Source organism: Cyprinodon tularosa, unplaced genomic scaffold, assembly GCF_016077235.1.
Source record: "Cyprinodon tularosa strain WSP-4 unplaced genomic scaffold, ASM1607723v1 ctg103, whole genome shotgun sequence".
NCBI lineage: Eukaryota > Metazoa > Chordata > Actinopteri > Cyprinodontiformes > Cyprinodontidae > Cyprinodon > Cyprinodon tularosa.
Genome location: NW_024037816.1, coordinates 856071 through 883866, shown reverse-complemented (window position 1 = coordinate 883866; position 27796 = coordinate 856071). Strand labels below are relative to the sequence as shown.

Below are 27796 nucleotides of genomic sequence, written 5' to 3'. Positions count from 1 at the left end.
ATATATATTTTTATCAAGAATGCTTTATAATCTTTTAAGAAATTTTCTCTAGTGTTGGACCAATAAAATATACAAGATGGTGAAAAAACATATTTCTTAACCTTTTGTTGCTTGTTTTCTTACTTATAAAAGGACAATCATAATCAATATAAATGGAGTTTGAATCAAAACTTGGCACTGAGTAAATTTGACGTTTGGGTAAAGATGATAAAAGCTTTAATGACCCACTAGTGATAAAACAAAACAGCATATTCTTAAAGGGGAACAGGAAATTGGAAAAGTAACATAAAGTCAGAATAAGACAATAAATGACCATTTGAATTTAGTAATTGGCTTACAAGTAATATTCCTCTATCAAACCATTTTCTATAAAAGACCGTCTTATACCGTCTTCATCATTTCAGATATATTATTTTTTGTAGATTTTAGCTTTGAGCTCCCTGTGCGTTACATCCTCCTCACCGCATGGGGCAGTATTGTCAATCCAGCCAGCGCCAACAGCTGTGGAAGCGTAGAGGTAAAAGTTCCTAGCTGTGCGACATAACCGACCAGCAGAGAGTAAAATATGAGTGAAAGTCAAGATTTTGGGGACCCTTTTCAGGACAGTAAGGCCGCATACGTGCTTAGTAATGTCGCCGAAGTGGTTGAGAGAGTTCTCATGTTCATACCAACCAAATCTCTTCTACAGGTCGCAAGGTAATGGAAAATGTTTGCAAGCTAAACTGTTAACTTGGCTAGCATTAATGTGTAATGAATAACAAATGAAAGTGACTGTAATTTACGGTGTAAATGTACAGCTAAATTGGTTTATATAGTCATTTTAGTTACAGGTTGTATGCGAAGTTTGTAGCTTAAGTAGAAAGCTTACTGTATGAAGTGTGAGTTTTTGGTTGGACAGCAGGTGAATGTGTGTGTTCTTCCTGTTAGTGTGTGCAGACTGTGGCGGAACTGCGCCCGCAGAGTGCTTCGGACTCAGCAGCACCTCACCTGGGTGTCCGCGGCTGGACCCTCCACCACAGAGCTCCACTCTTTCTGCAGCCTCCTGGCCGAAGAAGTGGAGGTAAACTACCGAGCCTAAAACCTAGAGCGAAAGCTACAAAGGTAGCTAGACGAAGCTGAAGAGAAATAACCCAGTGGGGAGAAAAAACAACAACGTGTAGGGATTCCCCTTTTTTTGTTAAAAAACAACAAAAACACTGCAATTTTCACACCGTGACTTATTCAATATAAATGCGCATGTCATAAATTTGAATACTCGCCAGGAAAGGTGGTTTATTTCAGTTCTAGCAGATCCTTAAAAAGTCTTAAAAGAAATTGAATTCTTCAATATAAAAATAAGGCCTTAACCCTTTATAGGGTAAGTTACTGTTCCCCCCCCCCCCCCCCCCCCCCCCCCCCCATTCCTTTCTTCCTCTATGGAAAGTTTTTCAAAACTGTAAACATTTCAACTGGGCCAGAAAGTAATGCTTTATGTTAAAATAAGCATCAGGTTAAATTTGTCGCAACCAGGTTTTCTTGTGTTAAATTTGAAGTTGGTCTTAAAGTTTTATTTCAAGGGACACAAAAAGTCTTACATTTAACTTACTCTTTTATTGTCCCTTACAGTTTGATATGAGATGTTTAGTTTGGTTTAATTTTCATTATTTCTGTCTATCGGTAGTCAAAATGTGGAATCCACATACTTAGAAAACTATGTTTTTCAAGATATTTTTAAAAAAATCCTAAATCCATGCTTAAGCTATGCACATGTATATACACTCCAATAGAATTAGATACCTAATTGTTTCAACTCAGCTGTTTTGCTAAGGTTTACTTTCTCAGCATGTTAAGAAAGTGCACCCTAAATGCACCAGGGAGCGTTATAACAGATCCATCCTACCTGCAGCTGTAAGACTTTATAACCATCACTGTTCCCAACAACCTCAATAAGTTGTTACATTCATGCCGATTTTGCACAGTTTCTATCTTGGTCAGTTAAATAACATGCTGCAGCATTACTGTAAAAATGTCCACAGCTGTATATTGGTGATTTATTCTTCAGTTTCACAGTATTTATATTGTTAAAATACTTTCAGTACAGTATTTTTTATTTGTTTGTATTTTAACTCTTCACTATTGTTTCATTCGTGTACACTTTTCTAAGATCCACATTTGTGTGACATTTTTTTCTATAATAAAAATAATAATAATAATAATTTGCCTCTGTATCACTACAATTTCCCCATTGTTGGACAATAAAGGAATTTTAGTCTTTAATTCAATGATCTGGTCTTGGACCAGGAATGCCTCTAACGTTAACCTGTGCTGTAGGCCATCACAATGCAGTTACCAAACATTTATCTATAAAACCTTTTTTGTTCATCAGATGTGAAATGTTTAAAATTGCTGACAATCAAAACATTGTTTTTATTTTGTTTAAACCAGTATCATAATTTGTGTCTCACATACATTTTAACAAATAAATCTGTTTTCCTTCTTGAATGAAATACTGAAATACAAACTCTGTGTTGCGTGGTATTAAAAACCTCATACTATTGCAAAATGTTTTAATAGATGAACATCTCCTGATCATCTTTATAACCTGGAACAGCTTTATCACTGACAGCTGTCTGAGATTCAGAGATCACTTGCAGTTGGACTGTATAAAAGCCTTAAAGCTGTATATTAATTGCATGCAAAACTTTCCTAATGTCTGTACTATAACATCTAACATGTTCCAAGCATTTATGACAGTATTATTGCTATAACAATATTTTTTTGGTGTCTTGTACAGCCCTAGAGCATATATAATATTGTACAGTTCAGGCAGTTACCAAACTAGTCAATAAATTATACTGCTGATAGTTTGTAGTTATGGCTCTAAGAATGAAAGTGTAGATGTAAATCATTTTTCTGGATTTGATCCATCTGCACTTTCTCCCCAGAGGAAAATAGGTTAATAGGTACATAGTACTTGAAATTTGAAATACTTTAGAGAATATTTCTGGCTCTATTGGGGGAGTGGGAGTTGTAGGTGTGATCTAGAATGAAGACAGGGTTACATACATTTATGTACGGTATTCTTTGGAGCCTGAAACTCAATTTCAGTGCAGCTGGCCTCCCTCATAGATTTTAGAAGCCTCTCTTTAGACTTCTTTTCAGCTTTTTCTTGCTTTAGCATCCCCAGGAAGTTCTGCTTGTCCGTGTTTACATTTAAGTACTGAGAGGTTACTGACAAAACTATTGAACTGCTGCTGAAGATTTCAGGGACCAAAATTAATATTATTCATCTGTTTAACAACAATTGTTTATCCAAATGGGTGTTTATAGAAATGGTGGGTCTATGAATCATCAGAACATTTTCTATCCACGTTAAAACTAAAAGCTTCACCAAGTTTTATTTTTTATCTGATTGTTTTCAGAAAGTTTTCCTCCTGCCTAAAACGGTTCTGATGATGGTAGACTGTGAGGCCTTGAGTGGACAAGCTTATTGCTATGAACAGAGCAAAGGTTAGTAATATTTATTTTTTTCCTGTAACTCATTAGCAGGTTGAAATAAACCCTAACACTGTTTTCCACATTATACTTTTTTATTGTGTTAATAATTAGACAGTTTAGATTGGCACTCTTTGCTGCTCTATGTAGCACAACTACATAATTATCACCTAAAAGGAAGTTTTAGCTACTTTCAATGTTTTTTTGGTTTTTCTTTTGCAGCCAAATAGGTTTTTGAGGCCATTTGGCTGAAGGTGTTGATGGCTTAATTAAAAGCGAATCAGACTAGGTGTATAATATGGTTTTTGAACTGCTGAAAGTTTAAATTCCATTGAAAACACCCGTATTGAATTTAAATAGTTAGGAAATGATCCAAAATGTTGAACTTATTCAATGTTATATATGCTTCTTATAAAATATGTGAAAGAGACTCTCTGTATGCTCTTCAGGGTTTGACTAGTTCTCTGCTAAATTTTGTTTTCCATTTTGTAATAATGGTGTTAACCTCCATTTTTGTAGACTTTGAAAAAACTATAACTAAACCTGTATGCTAGATTCAGCTATTGAATTCAGAGAGGCAGTTGTAAGTGAAGTAAAAAGAGGCGAACAGTATCCCTGCTATTTCAACAAAGCTTGCTGACAAAAAGTGTGTTCTCTGAACATTTTCAGTATTTGATATCTCATGCTTTTACATTTTTAAAACGGTTACTATATTTTGTGGATGCAAAACAAGCATTGGTTGAAAACCACCACTCAGTGTCTGTCTCATATTAGCTGACCCTATCATGAAGTTGCTGCACATTGAGAATTATACAGTATTTTGCTTGCTATTACAGAAGGTGACTGCTTTTCTTTGTAAATTTGAGGTCAGGATGCCATAAATTACATTTTGCTTTACCTACTTTCTCCTCAATGTTACTTTTAAATGTAAATGTTTTAAAATCTCCCTATTTCTTGGATTAAAATGTTTTTGTTTTTATACCTGAAGCAAAAAAGAGTCGCCAGTGTTCAAACACAGCGGATGAACTGAACCAGATCTTCCCCAAAGGCTGTGATGTTGTTGGCATTGCTACACCGGGCATTGTCTGTAAGTGTTTCACTTTTCTTCATTTGCAAAGATTCATTTTCATATTGGTAAAATAGATTTTTTGGGAAGATATTGACACTAATTGCTTATATGTGTTTGATTCTTCCATAAATCCCCGCTGCTGTTCGACTAGTGCTTGAAATCTGTGATATTAACCTCTTAAGCCTGACGGGCTGACGGGCCCTGTTCCAGGCCCAGCTGACATATGTGCATTTTGATCTATTTATGGATGCAGATAAAACACAGTGAAGTTTTTTTCTTCCACCAACATGACTTTGAAGAAAGCGCTTTAAAGTTTCTAAGACAAAAAGAAATTAAAGGTTTAACACTAAGACTTGTGGAATTGCAGCCGCATAAACAAATAAAATGAAAAAAAAAAGAGAGACTGGGAGGCTTTCAAGAAAATTTATTTGGACCAAAATCTTCTGAAAACAGCTTAAATTTTAATGTTGAAGATGAAGAAATGATCCCTAGAGATCTTCTTTTTGAGACTGCAACTTAATATTTTCTGGTTATTTACGTGTCTGCCATTTCAACAAGAGGACGCATAAATAAAGTAGGAAATAATGCTGACCTGGTTATAAAAAACGTTGCTATGAATTGCACCTCAACCCAACGCAACTACTGTATGTGGAATTGATTCAGGGGACTTTCTAAAGTTTTAACATTATCCACAGTTTACTAATACACATTAATGGTACAGCAGAACAACATATTATATATATATATATCATGTTTTCTCTAGCCATTTTTGCTGGTCAGACTATATTTTTGAATGTCTTGTAATTAAAAATTCTAATTTTCTATGCAATTTTTTTTAATATTCTGCAGTATACAAAAGTAAATTTTGATAGAACAGGGATATCTCGTTAAAAAACCTGCTGAAGTAGCCATACCACGGAAATCGACACTATCATTTGACCAGATTCATTTTTTTTTTTGGAACTCACCCCCAAATATTTCGCACCTTTGTGCCAAAATCAAAGGTCTGCCTGCCTCACTCTCCTTTAAAACCTTTGTGGAGCTAATGTGCTTGGAGTAATTTAGTCCAAAATGACTCCAGTTATAGTCAAGATGCAAGACTATAGAATCTGAGGCTTCATCCAAAGTTTCAAACTTCCACGCTGTTTTAAAGTGTTTGAAAGAAAAAAAAAAGTTGGTGAGGCTCAAAAATGTTTATTTTATGTTTCATGTTGCTTTTATATAACAGAAATGATCACATTTATACTGATTCCCCTTGAAAAATATTCTTTAATGACTCTATTACTATTTGATTTGAGGTGAAAATTGCTGCTAACACTCTGGGCTTAAGGGGTTAACAGATTTATCTTTTGTGCTCCTTTGAAGTGTAGAAATCACATCCTTTGTAGCCTCAATAAGTTGAATAGTTATTTCCCTCTGCTTCTGCCAGCTTGGAAACTACAACGGCTGACTTGTCTCACACTAATCGATTGCCCAATGTCCCTGCTGCTGAACCTCTCATTTCTCGTTGTAATCACACTCCTCTAGAGAAGTGATTCTCCATCAATGTTGCTAATGTTCCCCCAGAGCATGTGCTTATGAGGCGCTCTGTCTGCCATCTTTGATAGCTGCATGAGTTGTTTGTGACAACAGGCATTTTCTAATGCCTGTGTAAATTCTCAGCCACTCAGGGCTCACAGCAGCTGCTGAACAGGCTTCAAACAGAAACAATCTGACTTTTGCTCATTTTTCTCTAAAAACATTTTGAAACCCATCAAGACGTCTTTGTCTATACTGTCTGCTCAGACTGTAGTGACCTGTAGTTGGAACTCAGCACCTGGAGGTCAGTCTTCCTAAGCACATTCTACGTCGGGTCAAATCAGTGACTGACACGTTTTGGAGTTTCTTTGGCCATTTGAATAATGAGGCTGTTTGTTTAATTTCTTTGGAATGATTTCCAAGATGGAGTTTTATACGCTTTAAAATCTGAAATTGATATTATTAAATGATGTAATTTAGCTGCACTGACCTCACAGACTCGTCGAGCATATACCAAGCTTCTTTTGGTTTTGATTAGAAATGTCATATGTATGTAAAGTTTTAACACCGTTTCAAACAAAAGAGTTTTTTTATGCTGTTTTTCATTTTGGAAGGTGTAGATTTTTTACAGATCTCTGTATAAACATGGGCCTGGTTCCTTAAATTACTGCTACAGTTCAAATCTTTTGAACTGCGTCACTGTTGGCTAGTGAAATGTTTGTGCAATTAGAAGAAAACCTATTTAGTTTTTGCTGTGTTTAATCATATAAGCTGGATTGTTTAGCATTCAGTGTTTCTTTAACATAGAATAGGGCTGCACTAACAATTTTTTTACTAATTAATGGATCTCTTGTGTTTTGAGATCAATCTATTATTAATCTGATAGAAAAGGGTGCCTTACAGTTTTTATGTATAATATTAAAGCTATGTTGTGCTAAAACCATGCTGCTTGAGGAGTTCTCGATAGAGCATATTTACTAATTAATTTTTTTTTCTCTTTAAAATGTAAAATGAATGTATGAATGTATTCCTGCTCTGATTTCAGCGTTCTACTTGCAAATAGAAAATTTTAGAGTCTGTTAGTGAAGTCCATGATTAATGCATTACTGTATCAGGAGTAATGAACATCATTATAAAAAGAGTTGTCTTAATGCAGTTTTAAAATGTCTTTTTTTTATTTTGGACTGATCAGCTATATTTTTTTGATAAACCTGAATATTTTGTTTAGAAAAAGAAAAAAATAAATAGAAATTCTCGAATAATTGAGAAAAGGCTGTTTCGTGCATTAAAGGTGTCTGGAAAGAAAATGCGATGGACGTTTCAGAGATACATTGCTTTCAGAAATTGAAACGATGACCTTGACTGACGGCGAGAGATGGAATAATCCAAATGCCAGCGGCCACTCTGGCATGTTTGTGCCTCTAAGTAATGTGATTGTTTTTTTCTATCTTGCATGAAAAGAGAAGGTCCTTTCTCTTATCTTCCTGCATCTTCTCCATGTAGAGATCATGCCTTTCCATCTGTGCATAGAGCTCTTGCAGATTGTCGGGGCCTTTTGTGCAGCATAAAATAAATCCATTCTCTTACAGGAACGCATTTTTGAATAGGGTGGTTACAATGACTTTAGGACCTGTTATCATTTGCACATTCGATCTTAGTACAGCAACACATACTCTAATGGCACGAGCACATCTTTGGTTTGCAAAACAATGTAGTGATCATTATTTGGTATCTTGGTAGATCAAGGTGCATCACTTTATCTGCCAATCTTTTTATTCTGATGGTTGAAGGATTTCCTGTGGGCTGATGAGTCTAAAATTATGATGCAGTCTAGACCTAACAGATCACCTTCATTCATGTTATTTTAATATTTGAATTTAAAATTTTTTTTTTTTTTTTTTTTTTTTTCTGTTTGAAAACTGTTTGCAGAGACCTAGTCTATGTTTCTTGACTCAAACAGTAAAAGAAGATCAGATGTGGAGGAAGAAAAGGCCTCTGATACAGGGGTTTTCTGTGCTTGGCACATTTAACCTTTTTGTTTTTTGTTTCCTTTTTTCTAAGATTTCAGCTGAAGTTTTGAAGATTTTAGCTTTACTTTATAGTGTTTCCATCATTATCACCCAGGTTACTGGATATTTTATTAAATCAATGACTACATTAGAAATACTTCAGGAAGTCCTAAAGGCTTATAAAACTAGGTGTCACAAACCTCAGTATATGTTATTTAGATTGTATTTGATTGAGCAACACAGATTGTGTTGTAGAAGGAAAATTGTCATTTTTAAACCTATTTTTTAAACTTAAACTCAAGTTTATTTTGCTTTTGTAATCACACCTCTTGATAAGGATCAACATACACAGCATACATGTCAGGGATAAAATTGGGATGAAGTTGAAGAAGTGTTAGAAGAAACTCATTCAAAGGTTCAAACTTCTCACAGAGCTCCAGTCAGAACTTTAGTCACAGCTGTGGGTGTGGATATTTTGCATCATGCGTCTCTAAATCGCACAACTGGGAATCTGGCAGTTACACTTTAACGTTATTCACTTTTAAATACTTATTTACTCTGTTGGCATATCACTTTAAAATCCTCCAAGAATAATTAAAGATATCAATGAAACGTTTTTTTTTACGATTCAGATATTGCAACTTTGAGTATTAAGTGATTTTTATCTGAAACAATATTGGCATGAAGTCTGCATTCTTGTTCATTTTATAGCGTGGAATGTTTAGGCTTAAGTGAATTTACTCAAGCAGAGAGCAATAGTCAAGCATAATAGGTATTAGATTACTTTTTTTTATTTTTTTTTTTTAATGTCATTGCATCATAAGTCATAAGTACAGATTAATTAAATTAACTCTCTGCATTTCACACATTTTAAACCGATTTCGGACAGATTTCCAGTATCATTATGTTGAGGCATCTAGGGCTGGATGATGTGGACCAGAAATTGTATTTTATTTTGATATATTTATCTTAATGGTTTTCTTTCAATAAAATAGGACCTCTGGATCAAAGCTTTGTCCCAAATATTTGTCCCAGAATTTCTAACAAACCGCTGTAGATAAGCATAGGAACATGCATTAAATGGATGAAAAATAACCTTCTGGCATTCATAAAAGTACAATTATATTGTAGCTGAGACCATCTCAATATAAACAATATTAGAATCATTTATTTCTATTAAAAAATAGTGATGTGTATAAAATCTCAATATATTATCCAACCCTAGAGACATCCCTAGTAGTAATGGGATATTTTGAAATGCAGAAACTTTTGCAAGGCACTGAATGACTCTGTGGGTATACGGCTGTCAGGAGATCCGGGGCTGAACTAAATTCTCACAATTTCACAATAAGATATAAATACTGCACTTGTTTAACACCTAAATGTTGCTATATATAAAAAAAAAGTGATTATATTTGTTCCACAGTTTGGCACAGGAATAATTTAAAACCTGTTTAAATTCCTAATCTATTAAAAATATACGAGTGGGTATTGAGACAGTTTCCTGGGCAATTTTTAAAGATGTACGCTGAATTACATAGCAACTTATCAATGACCTGAACAAAATGCCATGAGTTTTTTGCAAACTCATGTTTCCTTCTGAAAGAAGTTTTCTGCTGGAGTTCATCTAATAACCATGAAACAATGGCTTAAAGACTCATGGCCTGATCTTATAAAGGTTTTTGTGGATTAAAAACTAGGGCTGCAATTAACAAATTATTTTTTTTTTGATTAATTGATTAATAATTGGACAGCAAAAGGTTCCTTAAGACCTTTTGTAATATTAAACCAGCTTAAACTAAAACTTTTCCACCTGAGGAGTTCTGGATAGATATTGACAGACAAAAAAGACTTTTCTTAAAAGACACAATGTTTACAAATTTTTTTTTTTACAGATTTGGTAGAAAAACTGCCTTAAGTGGGTTGCTCTGTCAGCTAAACGCATGTTTTACAGTCTCTACAGTCTATTTAACTATTAATCAGTTACTAAATTAGTTGACGATTATTTCAATTATTGATTAATCAGATTGTTTTAGCCCTGATTAAAAACCCTAATAAACTAGATAAGATTGGCAAAGCTGTTCTGCTGACCAGCTGCAATTCGAATAATGGTGTCTTTATAGGAGCAAAGGTGTTAACATTTCTGAAGGTTTACCAGCAAAATATAGTGATTTGTCTTCCTAATGCTTACTGCTGAGCAGTTATTTTTTAAAACTAGACTAAATGTCTTAGTGGCAGATGGTTCAGGAAAAGCAGCCGAGGTAGCATGCATACATTAATGCAGTATTGTTCTTGACCTTCTCCACAGTGACTCCTACTGGTTCATGGACCAATCCTCCTAAGGAGCACCAGGAAGGGGAGGCAGGCTTTGCCGTCATGCTTCCCAACACCGATGGGGTTCACATTAAGCCTTTTCACTTCTGTAAAAAGACAATTTCTTTGTCCGCCATGAAAGAAGCAGGTAAGGATGGTTGTTTAGTAACTTGACAGAAATGTCAATCCTCAACATTAATTTTTTTTTTTCTGGTGCTCTTTCCCAGGACTGGTTGACAACCCAGAGCTACGTGTTGTTCTGATGTTCATCTATGAAGCCTATAAATCTGGAGGAGCACGGTTCCTCAACCAGATTCTTGAGCCGCTGACAAACAGCAAGGCTTTGATTGCAGGAGGTCTGGTAGAAGGGGCCTTCTCTCCGTCCAGAGACTGGTAAGTTAAATTTTCCAAAACATGATAAAACCATGTTTTAATGCTTATTCTGTAGCACTTAAAGTTTTCGTAATCTCTGTAGCTGCAGCAAGGGAGCATACGGTGTGATTGGCCTGGCTCTGAGTGGCCGTAAAGTTCAGGGAGCATCTGTGCTCCTGGACCAAGAAGTCGGTACCCGCAAAAGAAGCAGAAGCCACAGTCCGACGGCTAAAGGCAGCCAGGATTCCTGAGAGAAACACTCTGGGCTTCATGTTCGCCTGTGTGGGGAGGGGCCAGAACTACTACCACAACCAGCACAACGTAGAGGCAGAAGCTTTTCATAAGGTCTTCCCTAATACACCGCTGTTTGGTCTCTTTGGAAACGGCGAGATCGGCTGTGACCGGATTGTTAAAGACGACTACACCCTTTGCAACTCCGAGTCCGACACCTTGCAGCATGAATACACCACCGTCATGACCCTGGTTCACTTGGGCTGAATATACAGAGGCGACAAGGAATAAGAGGAGAGAAGTCAAAGTGTCATGCTTCTGTTGTTAATAACAGTTTGGAGCAGCACACATTATGTACAAAGTATTATCCAGGACATTGCTGTCTTCGTTTATGCTTTCAAAGCAGGATAATAATCCCCTCGGCCATAAATATTTAATGGCCACCCCTGGATGATTTCAGGTCTTGGAGACTTTGTGGTTAAAAAATGTTCCACAGTGTACATAATAAAAAAACAAGTTCTGCTTGTCTTAGGACGTTTATATTTTACACCCCGATTTCAGGCACATTTAAAACATATTCTTCCCCCTGAGTGCACTTTTTCTTTATGGAAGTATAGAGAATGGGGTTGTTTGTCCTACTCAAAATCAGGGTAAACTTAAGCAAGTTTTGTGTCACCAGTATTAACATACAGACACATATATATAAAAGTATATAACTTTTTTGGGGGGGGCGGGGGCTTATTTTTGGTTATGTTTGCTTGATTATTCTGTTAATTTGGCGCAGTGGTTGCATGTCAGCCTCTGAAGCTTAAAGCTGATTTTCAGAAAGGCTGCCACTTGGCTGTCTGAGCGATGCTGAGCCATGGAGTGAAAAGTTTTCTGCTTTAGAGTCAAGTTGTTGACTCTAAAACAGGAAAATATAAAGGAAAATGTTTGGGGTTTCAGGGGATCAATAAATTCTACTTTATTTGAAATTATTTGTCCTGCATGATGTATGGTTACCATTGCATTATTAGTTCAGATACACGTTATCGATGGCGCTCTGTTTTACAGAGGCCTCTTCAGTGCCTAGATTCGTACTCCGTTAACTTTTTCATATTTTATAAAGTTGCAATGTATTTTGCTGGATTTTATGCTATAGACCAACAAAATGAGAATAATTGTAAATTAGAAGAAAGTGATGCATGGCTTTTTTTTTTTTTTTCTCTAATGCTCAGAATTTGAGACATTTAGCCTGCATTTGTATTCAGCCTCCTTGAGATATTTTCTTTGGTATTATTCCTGAAAGTTGTATTGAGTGTCTACTGGTTTTGTTAAAATAGATTCTTAAATTATTATTTGCATCACAGCACAGCCTTAGTAAAATGAGATGGAGAGCTTCTCTAAAATCAGTTTTTTTTTTTAACAGGTTCTCTGTTGGATTAAAGTCTAGATTGTCACCTTGCCATTCTTAAGAGCTTTCTGTATGTTTAAGGTTATTATCCCAGTTTTAAAGGAACGTCAGTACTATGGCGAAGTCTTTGGTAGCCTCTTTAAGAAACCTTCCATCGTTGAATACAGTCCAACACCTTCAAAGCGCATGCTTAGTAATTTGTCTCGTATAATTAGGGCTCTTCCTCCTATATGTTTGTGTCTCTGTAGTGTTGTTTGCTAGCTTAACCTTGCTTTAAACTTCCACCACATAGTTATTATGATTTTTCTGGTGTGTTACTTAGTCCTTGTGACGCTGTGTGGTCCCTAATGTTTTCTAACAAACAATGGCTAGGTTTTCACCAGTCAGTTGCAGTTATTCTAACAAACACAACTGAACTACTAAGGATGACGTCCGGCTGTTGGCTCAAATTGGTTTAATTTAGGGAAGTTAAAGGGGCTGAAAATATATGCATTTGTTTTATGGGTTCAAATGTACAAGATGTCAAATGTGGTTTCTTCCCAGTTCATAATTATTTGCTACTTTGTGTTGGTCCATCTCATAAAACTGTAAAAATACATTTGAGTTTTTAGATATAGCATGACAGAATGTGAAACAGTTGGTAGGAATAAAACGCCATTGTGTCTAATAGCATTCAGGCCTCTAAAAAATGTGTCTGAAATTTAGGTTAAAATCTTTTCTTAGGGCTAAGCTCTGTTGTAAAATGGTGCAATTTCATTCTAAACATGATTCATTAGATTGCTTAAAATTGCTGTTTTTTAATTGTAAAAAAAAAAAACTACAACAGTGATTGTAACAAAAAATTATTTAACTTCAGAAATCTTTTTTTTTTTTTTTTTTTTTTTAGAAGATAATTGCTGATGTGCTGTATATAATGATACATCCTGTATAGTTTCTGAAATAAATATAGATAAAAACTGTATCGTTTAAGCAAACCTGATTTTATCACTGCACCTTTTATTTCTACTCTAATGTTTGTTCTGCTTCAGCCCTCAAACTAGAAATGCTGTTAAATTGAGTCATGAAACTGTATTAAAAAGCACTATTAAAGTGTAGGTTCCCACTGATAAATTTTAACAGACCACCTTTAAATATGCGTGCCAACCTTTTACATCCTCAGCAGCCCACGTCCAAGCGTGTTTAAAAGAAAGAAGAGACTCTTCATTTTGATGGATGTGCTCTTTAGCCATCGACTGGCTAATCCCGATGAGTGACAAATGGTTAAGCCAATTGCTGTACAGGCAGTTTATGTTCCCATAGTATCTTTATTTTGGGACATCAGAAAAACACACACACGCATAAACTCCGCAGCTCACGACGAGAGAAGCGATCAGCCAGGCGTAAAGCTAACAAAATCATCTGTGGCAATAATCCGATTCTACATTGGCCTAAATTGGGAACCTGAACACCTTTACTCGCAGGTTTTTTTTTTCTTCTCCCTCTGACGCACACAGATCAACCACACGGCTAATGTTTTATTGCTCTGTCGTGACCGGATCGATGCAAATGTCACACGATTCATTGCCACTGCCAGATTTGTGCACTAAAAACGTGCATATTTTGGCTGCCTTTACGTGAAATTCGCGGTGTTCCGTTCTCCAGCCGCTCCTGAGGTGTCTCGCTGAGAGAAGCCGAGGCTCCGTTTCAGCACCTGGACAGCTCCCCTCTGTCAGGGTTCCCTGCTGCGCACACCGGGGGAAGCCCTCGTCTGGGGAGCGCAACCCGGTCCCTTAACTCAACTTGTCTCATCCAGGGCAGAAGGGCCGCTGCTTAAATCCTTGTGACTATAGTTAAGAAAAGCTAACATGGCTCTTGACGAATGACGCTGCTTCATGCATTCGAGCTACAGTCTCCGCTTGGTTTTGCACCGAAATCCACGCAGCACAAGGGAGCAGCGAGAACAGCTACGGTGCTCGTCCAGTGCAAAAGTGCAGCGGGTTGCTGCAACCTACACGCACTGCGAGCCTGCTGCTGCTGCTGCTTCACTCACAGTGATCACCACCGAGGGAGACATTAGTTTCTATAGGGGAGCAACTGGAGGCACAGTTACGCATCAACAATGTAAATCTTTTACAGGTAAGAGACTCTCTCTCTGGTTTATGTACAAGTGCATCTAATAGCAAAAACAAAAAACAAAAAACAGAAAAATAATATATTTATACTTATAGTTTTTTCGGCTAGGGAAGTCTGGAAGCCAACTCCTCAGGTCATAGGATATAGAGCTGCAGGTAAATTTCTAAATAAGAGTTAACATCGACAAAAGTTATCTTTAATAATTACAGTTGCATTTTCTGAGCCCATCTTATTTTAATTTGAATGTGATAGGTTCACCACTGTGCAGATTTGACAAATACTGTAATGCAGGCCACCATAAGTTATAGGGATGTACATTACTACTCATAAGTTAAGCCAAATGTCTACAACACTCAAATTAAGCAAAAAAAAAAAAAAAGTCTCTTTCAAAAGCATTAATATCCTTGTGCCTTTTCACCAGTTTAGGTTTTTACAACTACATTTGAAGTAGTTTATCAATTTCAAAACAATGTATTGCGTATTTGGGGACCGGCAGAATAAGGTTCAATGTTTAAAAATTTTAAACATACTGGATGGATTCGTATTTAGTTCCATGAATCAATACTACTGTATGTAGCTTTTGGGATGTAATTTGTCTCTATCAGCTTTGTACATCTTGTGTTTATAACAATATAGAAAAATTTAAGAGGTGTAAATAGTTTTAGTATGAAACATTTTCCAGCTGGATGAAATTTTTTATATCAGCCAGACTATATTGACTCATTTGTTAAACAATCCCATTATATTTCAGTTCTTTACAGTGTTACTAGATGTGCTCTACCCAGGTTCAGCATGAAACCAGGATCTCCTAGGTGGAAAGGTGAACTGCAGCTCTAGAACAGGCAGAAGTGAGCTGGGATTGCGAGGAAAGACATCAACAACTAATTGCTTTCCCTTCTACATCACCCATCACGATGGCTAATGCTGAGTAAGTAAAGTGCATGTGTAATTTACAATTGATCTCCCCAATCAAAATAAAAAAAACAAATCTTTAATTTAGTTGAGCCTTTCCCAAGCACCCCTCTTTATTGAGTTTTTCCCACTCTGCCTCTATTTTCTCATCATTTAGCAGTTTTTTGATGTCTCATTTGGAACAATAATGACCTTTATGCACTGAGACACTGATCTCATTGAGGTGCCGCTGACCCTCGTCTGTGTGAATGAGCATGCACATGTTTGGATACAGATTTGTGGAACACACCTGCACAGTGCCAACTATGGAGTATTTATTCTGTTGACACAAATGCTGATCACTTGATTGATTCTTCAGATAAAACGTCATCTATGGCTACCAGAGTATGTGTCGTTAGAGAAGCTGATTTACAGAGGCAACATAAATCTTGCTGTGTCTGGGAATTTGATGTTAAAAGAGGGAAATGCTGAAAACTGCTTTACTTTATCAATGTGTAACACAGGTGGTGTCGTATTAGTGTGTAATTTGTCTCTTAACCAGCAGCATTTATTCTCTTGACCTAGATGAATGGCCCCACATCATCGCTCCATTTTGGCTTCAATGAGAATACCCATTTAATTCCTTATTTCCTATAAAGCTCAGTTTAGTAGCTCTTTTGGACATCACCACATGATAACATGACTGAAGTGACATGCATCTAGGAGAAAGCATATTTATAGGCTCTTGTGAATACTCTGTTTATTTCTCCTGGGGCTTTCTATATCTTCATTCTGTGCACCATGAAAACGTGTATAATTTTTGTGTTTTCGATTTCATGGGAAAAAAACAGCTTGTAAAATTAACTTAGAGCTGAATATGTCAGATAACCTGTTTGGTTTCTGTTGTCTTAATATAGAATTAATCAGGCTGCTGTCCGTCAATACAGATATCTACTTGTTTATGAAGATGCATCAGTACAAATTTAGATTTGTTTTGGAAATTGAATTTATTTTCAAACAGCTATTGTCGTTTAAGTTTATATATTTGTTATACACTGATTGATTCATTTCAGTATTTATATTTTGTTTATTTTGCTGTTTATGGCTCACAATAAGAAACTAATAAAAGTTTCTTAGAAAATTTGAATATTGCAAAAGATTAGGGCCGAAACCATTAATCAGAATAATCGATATTTGACTAGTCGTCAACTAATTTAGTAATTGATTCATTGTTAACTGGAGTATAGACACTCTAAAACATGCCTTTAGCTGACAGAGAAACCCACCCAGAGCAAGAATTATACCAAAATTGTAAGAAAATATATAAACATTTAGCATTTCAGATGAAAAAAACTTTTTGTCTGTTAATATGCTCTTTCCAGAACTCTGTAAGTGGAAAAGTTTTAATTTTACCTGGTTTATTTCTGTAAAAAGTCTTCTTTAATGAACATTTCGCTGTCTGATTATTATTGATTAATCAAGAAAATAATCGAGAGATTAATCGATTAGAAAATAATCGTTAGGTGCAGCCCCACAAAAGATTAATAACAACAGATTTTTTATATAGAAATATCAGCCCACTGAAAAGTATTGCCCCTGTCTTGTAACTTATATGGACTTTGTGTTTGGTTGATGCTTCTTTTGCAGAGAATACTGTAGAATGATTACTGTAGGAGGTCTGCATTTTGAAACGGGCAAATACCTTGAACATTACACCAGGTACTGGTTCTGTTGGATTTCTGGACAGGTGTCAAATCATGCCAAAAATTTTTTATCAGCATCTCCAAAAAAAAAACGTTTCTGGAAACCACTTTAAATAGCCTGGTAGAACTCTGCGCTGAGTTTGAAACTGATAACATCTAGACTATCATCAAGAGATAACATGCTCCCCAAGATCATCTTTCCTTTTTTGTTTACCTTTATTCATGCAGGCATTCTCACTGAGATCCAAGCTCTAATAAAAAAAAAAAAAAAAAAAACAAGGCTTGAGACAAACAACAACAACAAAAAAAGACTGATAGAATTTTGAAGAGACTTTGAAATTATCCAATTGGACCTCAGGGAACTTTACTGCTGGGGAAGAATGGGTTGATAGAGGGAAAAAATAGCAGATAAATCCCATGTTGTGAAGTGTGTGTTTTGCTCTTAAAGCAACAAATCCTGCTACCGTTTGTACCATAAAAATTTTACCCAAACTCTTAAATAAGCTTTGCTCCACACAGTCCTACTTGAGCCACAGTTATACTTTTAGCTTTTATACCTTTTTCTGGCACATTTCTACCTTCCACTTAACTTTTCATTCATATGCTTTGACAGCACTTTTCTAACACAACAGCCTCTTGGCTCACCTTCAGTGTGGAAGCTGTGAAGGACTGCTCAAGTCAGCAGTCTTCATCATATCATATTCATCAATCAAAAACAAACCTTATTTAATCAGAAATAATAATACAATTTTCTGAGTTTCTGATCGAGTTTCATTTTACTGTGACCAAAATGAGCAGAAATAAATGCATAATATGTTGTACATGTGATTCTGATTGCAATGAATCTACATAACATATACGTTTACATTTTTGAATAAAGTTACTTAAATAAATGTAGCTTTCTTGAACAATTTATTAATTAACTCACCTGTTTGATGTTTGGAGAAATTCTGTAAATTAAATGCAAGGCTCCTAAGGGGCACATATGGCCTTACTTTTTGTTTTAGATTCTGTTGTTTTGCCATTTTTGAGTAAATCCTCCACAAGTTGCCAAAGAAGGTCTTAATATAATTGTCCTCAGTTTTAATAAGAACTATTTTTAATGTTATATATCTAAAGAAATTAAAAACACTATGCAATTATTGGGCAAAGTTAGATAGTGAGGCCATATAAAAAGGTCTGCGGACATTTCCGTTCTGAAGGCAACATGTGCAGTCTTCATCCTGCTCCGCAGGGCTCTCTGGGTCTCCTGTGTCTTTTACTGCTTCTATCTGGAAAGGTTAGATAAGACACTGGTCACTCCAGGGCCAGAACAGTCCATTGTGCGGTTTCCAAATTCATCACAGGTTAATCTGTTATATTATTAATGAGCTACTGTGCTCGGCAGACTTCATTAATATCTGCTGGCAAGAAGTAATGGAAGTTTGTCTGGAAACAGAATTGGTTTTTGTAGTGAATAACCTGAGGCAGTTCTTAAATTATGTTAAAGTGACAGATGCTTCAACATTAACTATGTTAAACACAGACTTTTAAAACTCAGGCTCTTGTTCAGCAAGAACGACAGGCCTAGCTTTGTAAGAGCCAAGAGGAAGGGACCTCTTTTGCTCATGTTGCCATAACCTACATTGTATTTATTGTAGTAAATGAAGGACAGGTTTGTGAGGGAAGAATTGCTTCCTCTTCTGGATAAAAGTAAACAACAGCGAGTTGTTGGTTGTATCTGACTCCTCTGAGGCAAATCTTTAATGCCCGGCAGTGCCCAGCTTCTCTAAAGTTGTTCTCAGAGGCTGGTGGGAGCGAGGAACATCTGTGATGTCTGCAGTACTCTGGCCCAGTTTGAGGTGTGTTTTTTTATCTTTGCAATTTGGAAACATTGTTATTGTCTTATGCTTGCTCTTTTGTGTTAGTTGATAAAGTTTTTCAAAATTGTTGAATTTGTTAGAAAGCTTCTAGACTTTCAGAAAGGAAGTAATAAACTTTCAAAGGATAAATTATTTTCATATGAAGTTTATTTCTAAGTGAATTATATTCCATACTCATTTCTATATCATGTTTTATATACCATATTAATTATTGGATGAAAGAGACATTCGCTAGATATACTTTTAAGCATTTCACGCATTAAAATTTTTTGGAAACATTTACATTTTCACTATTATCTTTTCTACTTTCTCAAACCCTTTTAACTATTTTACATGTTTTCACATTAAAACACAAACTTCAATGTATGTTTACTACCCAGCTATTTGATGCTGTCGAGAATCTTTGTCACCATGAAATCAAAATAAAATTTTATTGACTCATTCGAGGCAGAATGCACACAACATGTAGATTGAAATTTAAAGCACTGCTAGAGATCAGTACATGCAAGCTTCCTAAGAAGACACACTTATCAACAACCCTAAAAGAAAAATATGACACATCCTTAAAAATTGAAAGAGAAACTCTGTAGAGAAAAAAAAAAGAAAAAAAAAGAAGAAAACCTGCACATAGATATGTAGTATTTTCCTAAAGTGTGGTTTGTGCCAAAGGAGTCTATAAAATGGGCAGATGGTCTATTTGATTCTCAGCAAGGGGGGTTATATGTGTCTGAGGAGGGATGAGTTCAGTCAGATTACATGGACTGTGTCCTAGAACATACACATTCAAATCCTTCCAAAGGTCTCAGTTGGACATAGGTCTGGACTTTAATAGTTAATTCTTAAACATGAATATTTGATTTTAACTACTACATTATAATTTCGGGGTGTATGTTTATTTTTTATTGTGCTACTGGAAGGTGACCCTCTGCCCACATATTTTGCAAATTGTTTTATTAACACCTTCCTTGTTCTTCTCAAACAAAAACCTGTACCATTTTGAGCAAATTCAGGTGTCCCCAGTGTGAGCATCTGCTGCCGTGAGACTGTCCATTGGACTAAAGTATTACATAACGCTGTAAAGTTCATGACACTCATAACTCCTTTGCCACTTCTTCGGGTGCAAAGCTCAATTTTTGTTATATTTTCTAAAGCACCTTCTTAGCTTTGTGTCCATTTTCCTTTTGTTTTAGATTAAATGGCTTTAAGTTTTTCTATTAATGATGTTTCCAGTTGTTTTTGGTTTTTATGCTACAGAACATTTTAGACAGTGGCTTACCGGTAAATAGGGAGTGTTAGCCTAGTGGTTAGAGCAGAGCGCTTGTGCTTTGAGAAGGTTGCAAGTACCCGGTTTGATCCATAAAGCCTCCACTCTGGGTCCCTGAGCAAGACCCTTCACCCCACACTGCTCCCCGGGTGCTCCACGATGGCAGCCCACTGCTCCCCAAGGGGATGGGTTAAATGCAGAGGTAAATTTCTCCAATGTACGATAAGTAAAGTTCAGTTATTAAATGCGGAGAGAAGCTAAATAGAAAAAAAAGATTTTGTTTTAATTTAATGAGGGATGTGGCAGATTCTTTTGAGTTTTGCCTATTTTGATGTTAATATCACTATATCTTATGGTCAGTAAGTCAGCTGCTTGTTCCTGCTAGTCATTGTGAGACTAAAGAGAAATGTTGATTGATATCAACTTCAAGCATCTCAAATTCCCAATATTTCACATGATTAGATTCTTATTTATATGTTCTACGGTTTGAAGCAACATAAATGTAATTCTCCAGCCAGGCTATTTATTGCTAAGCACTTTAAAACATTATTTTAAACTGTAAACACTTAGAAATTCCTGTTTTTTTCTATAGTGATAGAAAGGATTATGTTAAACTGCTAAAGACAGAATGAGAGGTGTCTTTGCAGGTAAGATGTTGACTTCTAAAACATCTCTACTGACGCCCACTTCTTAACCAATCTAGATCATTTATTTTAAACTCTATGAAGTTATGTAATGCAGTGGATTAAGCTCATATTTCAAGTGAGGATAGCATTCCTCTGAAAAGAACATTCTTCTGTGCCCCTAAGCATCTATCCCCTAAGCATATTTTGGCGCATAATGACCTTTCCTACCTGGCCCACAACACAACAGTCCCCCATTTAATTTTATCTGCTGCCCTCAGGGAAAAACTTCTCCCCTGAATATCACCTATGTCCTGTGGCTGCTCCTCTGCAATCACAGCTTTGTTCATTCTCTTCTGGAATTAATGTTTTCAGAATTTATCCATTGCCCATTGTTTGTTACATAAAGGTCAGCATTTGTTTTAAAAGATAGCAAGTGCACACAGATTAAGAGCCTCTTACTTTCAAATTTGTTTATTATGCCAGCTGTGTGAAGGCCTGGTGTTTTTACAGTGCCCTACAAAATGTTTATAGCCATTAAACATTTTAGTACTTTTTCATTATTAGTAACTTTAATGTGTTTCAATGTGCTTTAATCTGATGAATCTAACAATTTATAATATAAATGTAAATAAGATAAACACTGATATTTTCAAATTAAGACATAAAAGTAATGGGTATGGTGATGAGGGAACTTGTGACCTACTGTATTGATTAGAGCTGGACACTTGTAAATTATTTGGTTTAAATCTTAAGGACTGCAGCTCTTGGTTCCTGAGTAAGAGCCTTAGTCCCCGAATGCTCTGCAACCCACTTTGCAGCGAGTAATTTAAAGTCGGAGGACGACTTTCAATTGAATTTATAAAGTTGAAGTGAGAGAATAAAATAAAACATTTTAGTCAAACCTCTCTAAAATAACTTTTTGCTGCGATCACAGCTGCAACTTTTCTGGCATATGTCTTTACCTCCTTTGCACATCTAGACTGACTTTTAAAAAAAATCTATATATCTATATTTTTTGCATAGCATCACAAGCTCTGTAAATCAGAGAAAATCATTTTTGGGACATCACCATCATTTTTCCAAATTTGTGAGTGAGTCTCAATTTGATTCAGGGTTTGATTTTGATTCAGCCATTTCATTATATGGATATTATTTACTTTAAATGATTTCACTGTTACACTGTTGGCCGTATGTTTGGTGTAGTTGTCCTGCCCACAGGTGAATTCTTGCCCGATTTTAAAGTCTCTGGCTGTGCCCGAACGTCCACCCTAACTCCTAGAGCGGGGACTATATAGTGGACTTTTAAGTGAACTCAGTTAACTGACCGTTCAGACAGATGATCCTACTTTTCACCCCCTGTTGGTCACATGACTCCGCCTTCCCACACGGTGCCTGGCCATCTTTGTTATTTCTCACCGCTGTCGGATAGCATGCTGCTGTAACAACAAATCGAGATAGCTCCTTGCAAAGAAGCTATATCTGCAGGATCCGGGATGCATCTGTCGAGTGACCATGGATGATCATTACTTTTCAAGGTGCATTGTGGGAAATTTAGAGTCGACTACTTTATAATCCACTAAACATTTGGACACTCATCTGTAATGGTGTAACTACTAATAGTGCCCTTTATAGTTCCCTTTATAGTGATTGGGGTGGACGTGGTGGACCTTTCCCTCAATGTGACAAATTTCCCTCATCTATGTGGAAAAAAATGCTTCTATTAAAATAAAGATGAAAACAAAATACAAATTATTGAATCATTGTTTTGCAGATGACTTCCAGATCTACTTATGAAATGCTTTTAATGCTGAGAGAACTTTATTGGTGATTAATGGATAAGAGCTTTTCCAGCATTAGCTCTTAAAAACAGTCTCTCACAGTCTATAAGAAGCTTAGATGATGTTAAATCTCTTAAAAAATTACCAGTTTTCTTGGGCCTCTCATTCAGGTGAGCTATAGTTACAGATCAGTTATGTTATCTTTGTTTTTTGTTTTAGAGTTTTGTTTTACCCTGTTTTATTTCTCCCACTTTTACCATTTTATTGCCTATTTGTTCAGGTGAAGTAGTTCTGTAACTTTGTGGTGTGTAATAAAGCTATTATACACAGAGATGGATTGATATGGAATCACAAATAGCTAAAATACTCGAGTAGTTTCATAGCTTATGAAAAATCCCTTAATATTTTACAAACCTATGCCAAGGTCAGCACCTTCTCTTGACATCTTGTCTGTCAGCCAAGCAGAGAAGTAAGGCCCCAGCCCTGCAAGCTGTGTGCTGAAGAACGCCGGACAGCTTGTGTCTGTCATGAACAGTTATGTGCACACTTCTGATTGCTTGGGAAGCAAACCAAAGCTTGCTGCTGTGCCATGAATGTGAGGTGGTATGGATGAGATGTTGCTTGCAGAGAAGTGTGGAGAAAACAACATCTTTCAGGCTTACACAATGTGCCAGAACACTGCATATCCACATTTATAACAGATCAATTCTTTTTACTGAATCTTGTCTTATTTAGTCTCTGTCATTTTCAGAGAACAGCAATGTACCTGTTTGTTTTCCATTACAGTAAATGAGTTATATTACATACACAAGTATGCATTGGGTTTCATGTATGAGCTACTAGTTCAACATCTTCAGAATGGAAACCAATACTGTACTTGTGTGAGCCTGGCTCTGAGACTCTGTTCACTTATTCCAAGTTGTATGCTTCTTATGAAAAGAAAAAAAAAAAATAGGCAAAAAAAGCAAACATCCTGAAACTAAAACAAGTAACGCATATAATATCTTTGCATATGAGCCAATAGCATCTCAGCCTCCGGTGAATTTGGTTCTGACTATATAGAAAATATGAATCTTCAGAAAAGAGTTTGGCACTTTTCACCGAGGGAAATATCCAGTCAAATTCAAAATGAGCCCTCTAACTCCTGAGACAGAAAAACAATAACAATTTTAGGTAATAAACCAAAAAGTCAATTCTGCTTTATGTTATACAGAACAAGAATACATCCCCATTCATTTCTGTTCAAATATTATTAATGTTGCATCTTACGTTTTGAATAAGGTAAAAAAATAGTTTCAGATTTTTTTTATAAGCATCATATCTGTTTTATTTTATAGAGCAAGTCACGACATCTTGTTTGAACTGCTTGCTAGCCAACCACATTCGTTAATTATGAAATGAATGACCAAACCATCGAAAGTGCTGCACATTATGTGTGGAACATTTATGAATATTGGTTGTAAAAAAAACTTTTTAAAGTACTAAAAATAGTAAAAATGTTAAATTCAACTATTTGGTAACAAGAGTAAATCATATTGTTATGCGGGATGTTAAAAATGATATTAAAATTTTATATTATTCAACTCAATTAGGGCTCAAATAATTGTCAAACATTATTTTTACTAAAATGTTATATTTTCACATTTGTTTACTTACTGGTCTTGTAACCTTTCTTTACTTATTGAACCTTTATCTGCCTCATGTGCAAAGGTTCAATCTGCAGAATTCATGTATTATTGCACTTTAACAAAACCACAGTAAATAAAAACTGTGGTAATAAAGTACCACAGTTATATGTAATAAAGTACATAAAAACCTTTCTTCTCCAAAATTGCCCAATGTTCTTTGGGTAAATCAAACCAAAATGTAAAGTTGAGTGCAGGCTGCTTAGATTCACAGCTAACTTGTGTACTCGGTATGAAAGCTACAAAGTCATACAGTTATTGAGTTAAATGAATTTGACTCAATAACTGAAGATGACAAAGAGCATCAGAGCGTTATTTGGTTCACTCTGGTGTCATTACCTGTGTGTGTTTTTTTAGGTTAAGCATTTTCTATTTACTGTTCCAGGTTGTAGCCATATCCTGTAATGATGTCTCTATCTTAGTTTAGTTTTAGCCCATTTATGTAATTTTTTTGTTTATGAACTATCCTTTCTTCCAATCATCCCTTTCCACCTCTGCTCTTATTTCCTTCCCTGTATCCTTTCCCTGGTTTCAGCCCACCTTTGTGTTGTGTAACCCCTTCTGTGCCTGCCATCCTTTCTCTAGTTTCTTCTCCAAAACCAACTTTTTTCTAGTCTCCCGTTGACATTTGAAGGAGAGTGGGGATTCACTCAGCTGACAAAGGGAGAGTCAATGACGTCACCGCAGGCATGATACACCAGCATCTGCACTGGTCTAAAAATACCCACCACAGGGCACACACAGCCAGTCTGCAGCTGCACTCAGCATTTATTTCCACCTCCACGCTCTACTGAGATGGCCCAGCTTTTACTCATCTGGGGCTTGTGGGCACGCTGGGCTACATGCTGCTTAGCTAAAACTTAACATCTGTGATGTGTTTGGAGCTCTGACTTAAAGAACATACAAGTGTGAGTGGTAGGCTTATTAAAGGAGACAGTGGAGCATGTATGGATTGTTTTGACATGTTTAAAATACTAATAGCAAATATAAATTTTTGATATAGATATATGTTTATATATATCTATATATAATTGTGTGGGATTGCTGTAGAGTCAACATCAAAATGAACGTAAATATCTACTGTTGCCACATGCCAATCCACGACAGGTGCGTGACTCGATAGATTTAGTATTTTTTATCAATCTGACTGGATGATCAGATTGAATTTTCTCTGTAAAGTACCTTAAGGTGACATGTTAATTATATGTAGATAGATATGATCAATTGAGCACATTCTTCCGAGCCTTCTTAGTACATACAGTTAGTTTGATGCTTCTGCATTTTTAAAAGCTGAAATACAAACTATTATCAGTGGCTGTTTGATAATATCAGCAATTTGTTTTCATGTTACATCATTTTATTTATTTTCATAAAAAAGGATCGAGTAGTTCCCCCAAGTTTCCATAATTTGATGTGAAATATATGGTTATTCTAAAGACTTTTTTTTTCATTTGCAGTGTTTTTATATATTAAACATGGTTTAGCTATTAATTGCTAAAAAAAATTCAATACACTTGTTAGATAAAAGAGTGGTAATAACTTTTCTGTTGGTAATAATGCATTAATATTATAGTTTTTATAACCTGAGCAAATCAGGTATTAATAAAAGCATTACATATATTCCCCTAAGTGTGTTTATGCATTCATATATATCTTTTTGTATGATTTTTTATTTTTATTTTTTAATATAATACTAAAAAGTGATAATCCACTTTCTAGGTATGTGGATATAATAATAATAATAATAACACAAAATCTTGAAATTTCTCCTCATTTGTGCTTCCTCTTCACCATCTTCTGTGCTCTTATTTTGACAGTTGATGCCCCTTAATCGTCTCTTTCCTTTTATGCTCAGGTTTAGAATGACAAAATACTAAACCATTACACCAAAAAAGTTTCATTTTAAAATCAACCCCATGTGTTCTGTAAACTTCCTGTACTGATTTGATGTATTTGAACATGTTCCTAAAACCAATGTTCATTTTCTGAATCTTTTTCCGTCTTCTCTCTGCCTGTGTGTTAATGTCTGTCCCATCTGTTGATGGTTTGGCATATAACTAGAGAAGTGGAACAGGCAAGTCTGTCAGACTTGGAGATCATCTCCCAGCCGGTGGAGGATGAGAACCAGCGCCTGGCTCCTCCGGTCCAGCTGGTGAGCTTTGGCTACAGAGATCTGCCCCTTGCAGCTCTGGACCTGTCACTGGCCGGTTCTCAGCTGCTGTCCAATGCAGATGAAGATGAAAACCGGGAAGGGTAAGTTAAGGACTGTAATGTACAGGTGCTGGTCATAAAATTAGAATATCATGAAAAAGTAGATTGATTTCAGTAATTCCATTTAAAAAGTGAAACTTGTATATTATATTCATACATTACATACAAACTCATATATTTCAGATGTTTATTTTGTTTAATTTTGATGATTACAAATGACAACAAATGAAAATCTCAAATTCATCATATCAGAAAATTAGAATATTACTGAAGACCAATAAAAACAAAGGATTTATAGAAATGTTGGCCAACTGAAAAGTATGAACATGAAAAGTATGAGCATGTACAGCACTCAGTATTTAGTTGGGCCTCCTTTGGCCTGTATTACTGCAGCAATGCGGCGTGGCATGGAGTCGATCAGTCTGTGGCACTGCTCAGGTGTTATGATAGCCCAGGTTGCTCTAATAGTGGCTTTTAGCTCTTCTGAATTGTTGGGTCTGGTGTATTGCATCTTCTTCTTCACAATACCCCATAGATTTTCTATGGGGTTAAGGTCAGGAGAGTTTGCTGGCCAATTAAGAACAGGGATACCATGGTCCTTCAACCAGGTACTGGTAGCTTTGGCACTGTGTGCAGGTGCCAAGTCCTGTTGGAAAATGAAATCTGCATCTCCAAAAAGTTGGTCAGCTGCAGGAAGCATGAAGTGCTCTAAAACTTCCTGGTATGTGGCTGCGTTGACCCTGGACCTCAGAAAACACAATGGACCAACACCAGCAGATGACATGGCACCCCAAACCATCACTGACTGTGGAAACTTTACACTGGACTTCAAGCAACGTGGATGAAGTGCCTCTCTTCTTTTCCTCCAGACTCTGGGACCTTGATTTCCAAAGGAAATGCAAAATTTACTTTCATCAGAGAACATGACTTTGGACCACTCACCAGCAGTCCAGTCCTGTTTCTCTTTAGCCCAGGCAAGCCGCTTCTGACGCTGTCTGTGGTTCAAGAGTGGCTTGACACAAGGAATGCGACAGCAGAAACCCATGTCTTTCATACGTCTGTGTGTGGTGGTTCTTGAAGCACTCACTCCAGCTGCAGTCCACTCTTTGTGAATCTCCCCCACATTTTTGAATGGGTTTTGTTTCACAATCCTCTCCAGGGTGCGGTTATCTCTCTTGCTTGTACACTTTTTTCGACCACATCTTTTCCTTCCCTTCGCCTCTCTATTAATGTGCTTGGACACTGAGCTCTGTGAACAGCCAGCCTCTTTAGCGATGACCTTTTG

The 27796-nt window shown here is 36.2% G+C and overlaps 2 protein-coding genes across 2 annotated transcripts in view; both read left to right on the top strand.

Annotated features, from left to right (window-relative positions):
- Nucleotides 1–480: 480 nt before the first annotated feature.
- On the top strand, nucleotides 481–13261 carry fbxo22 (F-box protein 22). Its single transcript, XM_038280911.1, is given in 8 exon segments — nucleotides 481–696; nucleotides 928–1060; nucleotides 3402–3489; nucleotides 4463–4561; nucleotides 10379–10531; nucleotides 10611–10776; nucleotides 10859–10952; nucleotides 10954–13261. Coding segments are annotated over 8 exon segments (1164 nt in total). The 5' UTR covers nucleotides 481–565; the 3' UTR covers nucleotides 11254–13261.
- A 421-nt stretch (nucleotides 13262–13682) lies between these two features.
- The window catches only part of LOC119780753 (transmembrane protein 266-like), a 48453-nt gene continuing 34339 nt past the window's right edge, over nucleotides 13683–27796 (top strand). Inside the window, exons 1-3 of the mRNA XM_038280902.1 lie at nucleotides 13683–14494; nucleotides 15277–15419; nucleotides 26362–26553. Of these exons, the coding sequence (XP_038136830.1) occupies nucleotides 15406–15419; nucleotides 26362–26553 (206 nt within the window). The 5' untranslated portion in view covers nucleotides 13683–14494; nucleotides 15277–15405. The remainder of the gene's footprint in view (nucleotides 14495–15276; nucleotides 15420–26361; nucleotides 26554–27796) is intronic.